At 33.6% G+C, this 11976-nt stretch overlaps 1 protein-coding gene and 1 pseudogene across 1 annotated transcript; one reads left to right on the forward strand and one right to left on the reverse strand.

Moving 5' to 3' along the window:
- The first annotated feature begins 792 nt into the window (after positions 1 to 792).
- Positions 793 to 2968, forward strand: LOC120143134 (annotated as a pseudogene).
- A 4434-nt stretch (positions 2969 to 7402) lies between these two features.
- On the reverse strand, positions 7403 to 11131 carry LOC120143029 (cytokinin riboside 5'-monophosphate phosphoribohydrolase LOG3-like). The gene is made up of 7 exons (XM_039157455.1): positions 10979 to 11131; positions 10342 to 10439; positions 10164 to 10194; positions 9667 to 9766; positions 8199 to 8269; positions 7950 to 8093; positions 7403 to 7441 (listed from the first exon to the last, which is right to left on the reverse strand). The coding sequence occupies exons 1-7, from the start codon at positions 11090 to 11092 to the stop codon at positions 7403 to 7405; spliced, it is 597 nt and encodes a 198-aa protein (XP_039013386.1). The 5' UTR covers positions 11093 to 11131.
- Positions 11132 to 11976: the final 845 nt, after the last annotated feature.

Here is an 11976-nt window from a genome sequence, read left to right on the forward strand (position 1 = left end):
CCTCTTCATCCAACACGTGGGTTTTAATGGAAGCAAACCTTCTCCTTTGGGTTTCCTAATATTAAATCAATTCTTTAACAAAATATCAAATTAAATAAATTAAAGCTTTTAGGGCAACAATATAAAAAATATGACACTTAAGCAGCTTATTCCTCAAAACGCACTAACTTTTGTCAGTGGTCCAATCATGCTAACAAACCTTCCAATTTCCCTTGTTTTCACTCAGATATCAAGACTTCAATGCTTCACATTTTAGTCATTAAAATTTCAATCTTTTGTAATTTAATCCTTAATTCAAATTCGGATCGAATCATAATTTAAATGAATAAATTTATTTTCAATAAACACACATTCAAAGATCGGTTCAAGTGGTAAGCAACTTGATATCGTTTAAATAAGATCTCGAGTTCGAGTCATTGTGTATGTAGAAAATCCATGCTGGGAGACTCACCCACCAAAATCAAAGTTGCGACTCGGTTCGATCTGGATTACTCAAGAAAAAAGACTTAGAACCGAAAGGGCAACAAAAAAAAAAAAAGACCGAGATATTTAAATGGGATATCGTAAAAAAAATTATGTGAAGATAGTAAAGGAGGGAATGGAGATCCAATCGTAGTAAAAATTAGAAACCACTCCTCTTAACTTCATTGCATTAGACTCGCTAACTTACGTCTTTTCATTATCATTTTTTTAATCTTTTAAGGCCTCTTTCTTTCCCTTTTCTGTCATGTTCTCTCTGGTAAATATCTATGTAAATTCATAGTTACATTATATCGAAATAATTTGGAAAAAATGGCATTCTTGAGGCTGGGTTCTAAGCCTGAAGTATTTCACCGTGAAGGTTATTCTTGGTAAGCACGTTTATATCATAAATGGGGTTGTTATTTCAATCTAGAAATGAATGTTGATTTTTCACACATATATATGGATGGATTTCAATGATAAAAAGAAATGTTATTTTTTTTAAATAAATCGATGTTTGAGCAGTTACATCTACGTTGTATACATTATAAATGACAAAGAAAAGATTCTGAATAAATATGTTTATATTATTAGTTTCAAAAATAGTTTGTTTCTAGATGTGTGCGTATCTATTAGGGTTGTTTTTATTTTAGGGTTTGCACATCTGGACTTTCGAGCGACATTTGCATCAACATTGGAGAAATGTCTTTCAATCACCACAAGGTGTGTTGTTTGCATTATTAAAAGAAACCAAGTTGAATTCTATGTCGTGTCTCATTCTGGATGATTATCGTAGTTTCCATTGCTTTCAAGAAGTGACTGGAAAGACTTATTGAAGAGTGCAGCAACGGAGAAGGGTCTAGTTTAAGTCTGAGGCTTGATGATATACCAGGTGGAGCTATAGCCTTCGAGCTCATATCCAAGTTCTGCTACGGCGTACGAATCGAGCTCACCGCGCAGAACGTCGCCAGCATCCGATGTGCGGCCGAGTACCTCGTAATAACAGAAGATTATGGAGATGGAAATCTCATAATGCAGACCGAGTCTTTTCTTAACTAAGTGTTGGGGAATTGGGATGACTCAATTACAGCTCTTGAATCATGTGAAGAAGTCATGCCGCATGCCGAGGAGCTTTCACATCGTCTCGAGATGCATCGATTCGTTAGCGACGAAAGCCTGTGCAGATCCGAGCTTATTCGGCTGGCCTTTGCCTGGACGTGAAGCCAAGAAAAGTCCCCGAAATGAAGGTTTATGGAATGGAATATCGACCGCAATGAAGACACAACATACAGAGGAGGATTGGTGGTACCAAGAAGTGTCATTCCTTAGTTTGCCTTTATATAAAAGACTGATTTTAGCCATCGAATCGAGAGGTTTAAGGCCGGAAAGCATCGCTGCGTTGGTGGATCACTATGCTCGGAGGTATCTCCCCTTGATAAACCGACAATCGAGCTTCGACGATATGCACAATGTCAACACCGTGACTACTTCCGAAGCCGATCAGAGGGCTCTGTTAGAAGAGATTGTAGGGTTACTTCCTAACAAGAAGGAAGTCACATCCTCAAAGTTCCTCATTAGACTGCTTCGTACAGCAAAGGTGTTACATGCTAGTCCCTCATGCCGAGAAAATTTGGAGATGAGGGTCGGAACTCAGTTGGATCAAGCCTCCCTAGTCGACATACTAATACCGAATATGGGGTACTCGGAGACGCGTTTCGACGTCGACTGTGTTCAGCGGATTCTCGATCATTTCATGTTAGTACAGCAAGCTGCAGCATCAGCAACTCCTTGCAATGCCGAGGAGGGGGAGTTAACGAACGGATCGCTCGATTCATTAACACCGATGACGATGGTGGCCACCTTGATAGACGGATTTTTAGCAGAACTTGCATCGGATGTTAATTTCAAGCTCCCGAAATTCGAAGCTCTCGCGCCACAATCCCCGATTATGCAAGACCTCTCGATGACGGACTCTATCACGCCATCGATGTCTACATGAAGGCGCATAATTGGATCACTGATAACGATCAAGAGCAGCTCTTCAAACTAATGAACTGCCAAAAGCTCTCATTGGAAGCGAGCACTCACGCAGCGCAAAACGAGAGGTTGTCTCTCAGAGTAATCGTTCAAGTCCTCTTCTTCGAACAACTCAGGCATCGTACATCGATCTCGGGCTGGTTCTTCGTCTCCGATTCTCTCGACAACTCTCAGAACACTAATGGTGGGGCCAAAACGAACTCGATGGCGACACGAGAGCGTGCTAATGGCGGCGATGACGACGTTGAGCAACGAGTTTCCGAGCTTGAAAAGGATTGTTCGAGCATGAAAGAGGAGATAGGGAAACTGATGAAGGAGAGGAGAAGTTGGAGGAATCTTACGAAGAGGTTGGGTTTTAATAAGAAATCGAATTCTTGTTGTCACAAATTTGATTGTAACTTCTCATTATTAAACTTTATCTTAGAGTATAATAGTTTTTTTCTTAATAGTTTCAGATATAACAAAATAGTCGTATTTTTTTAGAATTAACTTTATCTAAAAAAATTCGAACCTAAATCTAAAAATAAATCTCTTGATATTTTTCGTATTTTTAATAATATAGGTCTATATAACTTTTAGTGTAAACTACACCACATATCGCTAAACTTTAGGAGTTATATCGTTTGTACCACAAAACTTTTAATTTTGTCAATTATAATACTGAACTTTAATTTTTGTTTCAATTATATCATTGGGTTATTAAATCGTTAATAGTTGGATCAAAACAATATCATTTTTGTGAGGTGTCTACATTGGAAGTCATCATCCACATCAATGTGTTATTAATGATTTAACGGTTCAGTGATATAATTGAAACAAAAATCAAAATTCAATGCTATAATTAGCAAAACTGAAAGTTCATTGGTATAAACAATACAACGCCTAAATTTCTATAGTATCTGATGTAGTTTAGCCTAGCTTTTATTATAATTTACATTGTATTTATATTTTTCATATTTTTCAATATTTTATTAGTTCTATATATTTATGTAATTTTATAATTATATATGTTTTTTTAATTTTTTAATAATTATCATCCTTTTATATAATTTTGTGTGATTCTTTTGTATTTTATAATCTTATTAATTCTTAATTTTTTATATTTTGTAATAATTTTATAAAATGGTCTCCCAAGTTTGATCCAATTATTCCCTAAACCTTTTATGCAACTTGTAAGTTCATATGCCAATTTAATTAAGGGAGTCAGATATGGTTTATTTTCAAAATTTCGTCAAATGACCATTTAATTAATTAATTGGATTCAATGTAGCCACATGTTGTTAACATTTAACGGAAGTATTTATTTGGCAGTTAACAAAATTGATATAATTACATACTTAATCTTCAATACGTGTACATTCTACAATTTGATCATGATTTTAATTTAATTCAATAAATTTAACCATCTAATCAGATGATGACACATGTCATCATTAGATTAAATGATATTTTATATAATTTAAATTTATTAAATTTAATTATTTATATTCCAATCAGAACAAAGGAACCCAAGTTTGCACATATAACCACTAAACCAACCTCCGAGTTTAAGTTATATTTTACAACATAATGTGTAGTTTAAAATGTGTGATTCAAAAAAAATAAAATTAACCATAATCTTAAATTTAGTCTTTTTAATTTAATTGATGATTTTATTTTGTTAAAAAATAAAATGTATAAATCATTTATATTTTAATTAATTTTTATTAGATTGTGTAGTTTAAAATGTGTGATTCAAAGTCATTACTTTTTTATAACATAAATTACACATTTTTAATAAAATTAAAATTATTAATTAAATTAAAAGATTTAGTTTAAGATTAGATATAATCACCGAATTATAAATGTGAAAAAGAAAATATTAAAATTCTAAATTTAATTTTCTTTTAATATTGTATAAATAAGTAGTATATACATATAATATAAAAATAATATTTAAATGTAAAGTTTAGTTTAGTTCAAACCCCTTCCTAGGCAATTTCATTTCTTTTTATTTTCTATCATTAACCAGCTTATAATATATATATATATATATATATATATATATATATATATATTATGTTGTAAAACAAACCCAAACATAGAGGTTGGCTAAATGGTTATGTGCACATACTTGTGTTCTCTAAGTCCTAAATTCAAAATCTTTCAATTCTCTTATTCTGCCTTTCTTTACCATCTGATTGGAAGATAAATAATTATATTAAATAAATTTAAATTATAGAAAATATCATAAAATCTAACGGTGACACATGTCACCATATGATTATATGATTAAATTTATTGAATTAAATTAAAATTATGACTAAATTGATAGAATTTAGTATCGAGGATCAAATATATAATTATACCAATTTTGTTAACTGCCACTTAAGCACTTCCTTTAAATGTCAAAGAAAGTGGCTATATTAAGCCCAATTAGTTAGTTAAGTGGTCATATTGACGAAATTTTGAAATGATGATCATATTGACACCGACCCATGGCTAGATTGTCATTCAAGTAGTTTACCTTTTGATTAAATTTTTAAGATCATGAGTCAATTTGACCAAATTTATAAGGATTATATTACAAATTGGACCTGTTAAATTAAGCGATAATTAAATAAGCTCCTGAGTGAAGTATTGTCTCAATTAAGCCATTATTTAAAAACTTATGATCAATTAAGCCATTACTTAAAAACTTATGATCAATTAAGCCATTACTTAAAAACTTATGATCAATTAAGCCATTATATAATCAGTATTGATATGAAAGGTTTCATGAAGGGTTTGTGAGGGGAAATAGAAATATAGATCTTACCCACATACACTTGATATAATGCTAGGCGTAAATTTATAAAATTTTATTACTCGAAAATAAATTACCAAAAAAATATATAAAGAAAAGAAATTTAAATTGTATGAAAATTTTTAGAGAGAGAGATTATCCGCAAAACCCTGATTGATAGGGATGTTATTAAGTAGAAGTAGGGGTGGTAATAGGGCGGGTTGGGGATGGTCTTGTATTACCCATTCCGTCCCCAACACTTGCAGGTACGGTTTTAGGGAATCCCCATTATATATTTTGAGGATTTTTTTTTATTCCCATACACATCCCTTATGGATCCATGCGGGGTTCGATTAATCTCCATCCCAAAAAATAAACAAACATTTTTGAAATCGATGCAACACCTAAAACTTATAAGATATATCATATTGTCTCAAATGATATTTATCTATAATATGAAAGTTTCAAACGTGAATATTCATCTAACACCCAATGTATATGTCTAATTTTAACTATTTTCAATCTCAACAAATCAATGTATATTTAATGAGAAAATATCTAAACTTCAATTTTAGTTCCTTTGAGATCTAAACTTCAATTTCGTAAAATATCGGGATCCTTATGGATACTTTTCGGGGATCTCACGGTTATTCACAAAGGTACGATTCAGTTATTCCCACGGTTCAGATATAGTAATCCCCGTCCCCATCCCCATTTGAGCTTCAGGGATAAAACTTTCGCCATCCTATCCCAATGGGTGAAGATTTCGGTTAATCCCCATCCCTGTCAGTTCGGATCCCCACGATTTTCAGTTTTTCCCTACCCAATTGCCACCCCTAAGCAGAATAGTAGGGATGGGCATGAGACCTGAATCTGACGGATTCCGACCTGATAAGGTCGGATTTGTTTTTAAAAAAATCATGTTTGGGTCGGGTTGGGTTTGGGTTTAGGGTGAAAAATACCCGACCTAACTTTACCCAAAAAAATTGTAATTTTGCCTTATATATTTAGGGATAATTGTAATAATACCACTTTATATACTATTTTCTTTCAATTAAATCTCTATATTTATTGAATAAAAATAATATTTTTTAATAAATATATTATTTCAGATTGAATGGAATGTATATTTTTTCGGTCGAGTTCGAGTCGGATGAATCGAAAATCGATTCAATCCAACCCATGTCCATCCCTACATAAGAGCAAACCAGAGGAGTAGATGATAGAACATGTTGGGATTTCTTTCCTCCCTGAAATTTCAAAAACCATGGGAAGCGACAGTCCAACAACCATAGTCACAGTTCACTAAGCTTTTTTGAGATGGAAGTGAAGCTGGGACCTAACTAAGTGAATCATGTTGTCTAAAATGTACAAGGCACATGGTCCCCCCCTTCCACTCATTGTGTTTCACTAATATCTGACGCACAAATGTCACCCACTCTTGGGGACACTAATGGTCTCTGTCTGACGAATGCATGATTTTACGATTTTACGTTAGGAAAATAAATTTGAAATGATAAAATTTCATAAGAGTGGAAATAAACTTTTAATAAAAATACATTTTTTTTAGAGGAACGATTACCTCACCCACCCTCTGGTCCATCAATCTGTCACCTCTCCAGGCGCTATTTTCTTCCGTTAAACCCTCTGGCTCGGTTTTAGGGGTAATGGGGCCACCTCAGCTCAACACCCACTGCAGCAAATACAGAGAAACTTGACTTTAAGATGTTTTAAACATGATATTGATACCCTTCCATTTTTCACTAATCAATGGCACAAGAGTTTTTGTTTTGGTGTTTGGGTTATCATTGATTATTTTGTTGCAATGGCAATATCAACTTCTAATCTAATCTTTGCTCAAATGATTATTTTGATTCTCATATTTTTAGAATATTTTAACTTTTAAAATCTTAAATTTTGCTCAAATAAATTTTTATTAGATGAAAACTGTTAATTGACTAATGATCAACATATATTATTTACGTCTTTTTTGTTCATATATTGATGTCAATAGTACAGTTTACAAAAAAGAAAAAACAAATTCCCATTGAACGAAAATTTAAGTCTTTTTTTTATTCTTCTTTTCCAATTTCAATCTCCCTTCTCCTCCATGCAGTCCAAGCTGCTCCATCTCCCAACTCAATTTGAAGCAACTCTTTCATGGCAGGGGACATATTCCTTTATACAATAAGCAGACATGAAAAAGAAGCCATTATTTTGAGGTGAAATCTTATTCAGATTTAGATATCATGGTAGGGGAAATAATACACCACATGGACACTTTCAATTTGTACTTTGTTATTGGGATAATGTCAAAAAATATCCCTAATGTCTGACTAAGTAGTCACTTTATCCCCCTAATCTTTCTTAGAACATTTTAGCCTCCAACGTTTCAATTTGGGTCAAAAAGGCTCTTCTATGGATGGAAACTTTTAGTTAACAAACGGTTAACGCTCTAAATAGGGATATTTTTACCCTAAAATGAAACGTTAGAGGCTCAAATGCTCCAAAAAAAAAGGAAATGGGTCAAAATGACCATTTAATAAACGTTGGGGGCTAATTTTTTCATTGTGCCTTTATAATTCCATGGAACACCTATGACTCCTTGGGAAAGAATGGGAAAGAATCAGGCTTGGAAGATTATATATATCTGCACTTTACATGATGAAGTTTGTATAATCTATACCTCCAATTTCTTTACTAACTCCTTGGCCGTGGGAGCAGATACAATGATTTGGCGTGCATTCGGGCTAACAAATCCTTCTTCCACGGCTTTATCGATAAACGAAAGCAATGAGTTATAGTATCCATCAACGTTCAGCAATCCAACCTGAAAGAACGTGGCAAAAATCATGCATGACTACTAGTTTCATCGATCTTTAATCGTTTTCCCGGGCGACGAATCGATATTTTACGGAGAAAGCGAGGACTTTACTGGTTTTTCATGTATACCAAGCTGCGCCCATGTGATCACTTCAAGCAGTTCTTCAAGAGTTCCATAACCACCTGCATGGAGTTTATATCAGTCTTATCCAAACCATTATTACAGTTTTTGCAACCAAAGCATGTGATGCTGCAAAAGAGAGAACTTTAGTACAACATTTGATTGGTGTTTAGCACGATTGGAGAGACAAGAATGGACAAAGGGTGTTCAAAAGCAATGGCATCCATGATTCTACTTATCCAGTCAAGTTCAAAAAGGAAAAGTGAAGGGGGACATTACAAGATTAAAACAACTAGAAGATGTGAGGTTGGAATTAATCATGAGCTTCAAAAAGTGTGAAAAGATAAAGCAACAGAGTTTTTTTTTTAACTGCCTGATGTGCTATGGTTTTAACATTAACAAAGTAGTTTTCTTTTCTAATACTACGTGGTGAAAGTTGATTACAAGGTAATATCTGTTAAAAAAACTTTCGTAGATATTTAAAATGAATATATATCTTATAAATACAACTGATCGAACCTGAGACCTCTAGAAAGAACAACTCTCCCTATAAAAACTGAGGTAGACTAATGGATTTAACAAAAAAGTTTCTAGATATATATCCATTTTTTCTCCACATTTTAAAAACAAAGGTATTTATTGCTCATATCCTATGTGAAAGTAGAGGCACAATTCTCTGCCTACCCGTTGTTGTCATAACAGCTCTCATTCCACCTCATTAATCATTATCACCTTACAAAGCTCTTTCCATTTCATTTTTTTAACTTTTGGTTGGTAACTTTCAAGATAAACATACAAGTCAAAGTTAAACTAGAAAATAACTATACATAACGTCAAAATTAGCCCCTCAATGTTTACTAAAATGGTTATCTTGACACCTATTCTTTTTTCGAGCATTTTGGCTCTCAATGTTTCATTATATGGTAAAAAGACCCCTCACGTTTGATCAAATAATCATTTTGGCCCACAATATTTTATTTTAGGATAAAAATACTCCTATTTTAAAGCACTACCGTTTGTTAACTAAAATTACCAGTCATAGAGAGACTTTTTTGTCCCAAAATGAAACTTTGGGACTAAAATACTTCAAAAGAAAAAATAAGGGTCAAAATGACTATTTTAATAAATATTGGGGGCTAATTTTGACATTATGCCAAAGAACTAAAAGGTACTGCCTTTTGAGAGAAGAAAATAGGTTTCCACCTTGTTGGGATACATTTAAGGAGAAAAAAAGTAAACCAAGCAAAGTAAGAGAGCTCCCTAGAGGATCTAATTTTCAGTGTAACATAGGCCACAGCTCTGCACCTTTTCTAGATTTATGTTTTAGTGTAACATGGAAACAATAGTTGCATCAAATGAACGATCTTGCAAACTAAAAGGTGAAATAGAAAGCACCTGATAGATACAAGTTTCCTTCGATTTTGCCCTGATATTTTAGTGTAAAAAGGCTTAGACTAACCTGGTAAGGCAATAAAACCATCTGAATGCTTGGCCATCTCCGCCTTCCTTTGATGCATATCTGCAACAGCCTTCACTTCCCCTACCTTTTCACCAGTTAACTACAAAGTGTTGCACACGAAAACAAATAAGAATAGTGATATATGGTGAGAGAAAGTGAGTGATTTCTTGTTTTGTGCAGTGAAGCAATGATGAGAGTTGCAGGGGTAGTCGAAAAATAAAGTATAACACTCCGGTTATGCATGTATAAACTAACGTCAATAAACGTTTTAGCTACGTAAATGGAAAAAATATAAAAAAAAATCTCAAAATTTAGAGAAGTCCAACAGAGAAGAAACCAATACCGTGATCCAAAAGTATTGAAAAAAGCAGCAAGTTGAAACTGTAACAGTAACAGTGGAAAGCTGTATGTAGGATAAAGGTCTATTCCATCTTCTTCTTCTTTTTTCAATTTTAAATTATAAAAAAGTCTCATGGCTGTAACAGTAACAGACTTACCTCACAAGGCATGAGCGTCTTGGGAATAACTCTGTGGAGAGACAATATCATGACAAAAAAAGTTCAGCTGTAATGGAAGCCAAAACTAAGAATAGTTTTGTATTGAAGATGACAAATTATCAAAACAAAGCCAGTTCACTGAACTTGTTGGAATATCTTAAAAAAGTGAAGCTTTTACCCAATAACATGGCGACCACCATTGTGAACAGCTTGCGAAACCGAACCCATTAAACCTATGCTACCTCCTCCATAGACCAGATCAATGTTCCTTGATACCTGCAAAAAAGTACACAAAAAAGGTCTTGGAATGAGAGATTCTTTTGAGCAACTATAGTTCAAGGTTCAAGCATGTTTCTACAATGAACTCATTTTGATGAAACCAATGTTTCTTCAGAGTACATTCCTTAGGCTACCAACAATAAGAATGAAAACGATGCTTTCTTGTTCGTACATTAAAATTTCCGAACTTTTATCAACTTCAACACCAATGGAATTTTGTACTAACAACTTTTGACAATGGAAGCAAAAGATGAATAGCTAGAGGCAACCAAAAGCAGAAGGCTAAAAGCTTGAGGGGCCTTGAAAATGGAAGATATCTTGGACCAATTCACAAACAAGTAAAATTCATAACGATATGGAAACAAAAGATAAAGGCTTTAACCAAGTTTCAAAAGTTTTCTTGAAGAACACATTTCATCCATGTTACTAAATAATTTTCTAACAAAGACCCAAACCAAAATAAGTATTATTCTTGTGTAAAAGATCACAAGAAACATAGAAATAAAGAAAAAAGGCCAGAGCTTTATGTTGAATACCAGTTCTCTGCCAAGCTCAATAGCAGCATCCTTATAGCTACCCTTCTTGCCGTGGCTACTCCCACAAAACACACAAATCCTCCTAAATTTTGACTCCTGTGTTTTACTATCCATCAACAATATATATTTCTTTATCTCAAACTTTTGTTTTTCTCAGTGTATGTTTTGGGTTCTTACAGAACCAAAAAGGATGTTTTGGGGGGGGGGGGGGGAGTGGGGTTTACTTGATGCAAGAATATCTCTTGCTAGACCTGTCCCTTTGCTTCCGAAGCCATACACACCTATTAAATGTGAAAAGAATGCAAAGTGGCAAACCTTAGTAGCTTAAAATTTCGTTGCTTGATTACTATTGTAACACCCTCAGAGCGACACGAGTGACCTGATCCGATTCCGATGTGTTATATTAGTGCTATCGGAGCTACCCACGGTAAAAATCCAGGAGAAATTAATTTTTTTTGTTAAAACATGTAAAATCATAAAATAATTTATAATTAAAATACAAGTTCAGAAAACCATTCATACATTACAAACATAACCTACATGCCCCCTAATTATACAGGTACCGTACTTGCCAAGAACATTGAAGGAACTCCCAATTGATGTCGATAAATGTACATGATCTACTCGTTAACCCGAAATGATAAGTAAAAGAGTGAGCTTTGGGAAGCTCAGTAATACAAGAATACTAGATGATGCTGATGGACAAATAGATAAACGACAAGCATAAAAATTTTCTTATTGATTCAGACATTTACAAGTTTTCGAGGTGAACTGAGGTTCCACTAATATTTCTTCAGCTAACAGACAAGAAGCTTATGGTTCAGAGGAAACTTTCAGAAGACAATTTTTAGGAGATTGAAACATACGTCTAATGTGTTCCCTCAAAACCAGAATAAATGAAATCATAATTTATAAACAATAGTAATTTATTTCAGTAAAACATGTTTTTAAAATCAATGTAGTACCCTTCATCCGAATACTCCATGTAAAATTCCTCA

The sequence above is a fragment of the Hibiscus syriacus genome, unplaced genomic scaffold (assembly GCF_006381635.1).
Source record: "Hibiscus syriacus cultivar Baekdansim isolate YM2019G1 unplaced genomic scaffold, ASM638163v2 tig00110833_pilon, whole genome shotgun sequence".
NCBI classification, from domain to species: Eukaryota; Viridiplantae; Streptophyta; class Magnoliopsida; order Malvales; family Malvaceae; genus Hibiscus; species Hibiscus syriacus.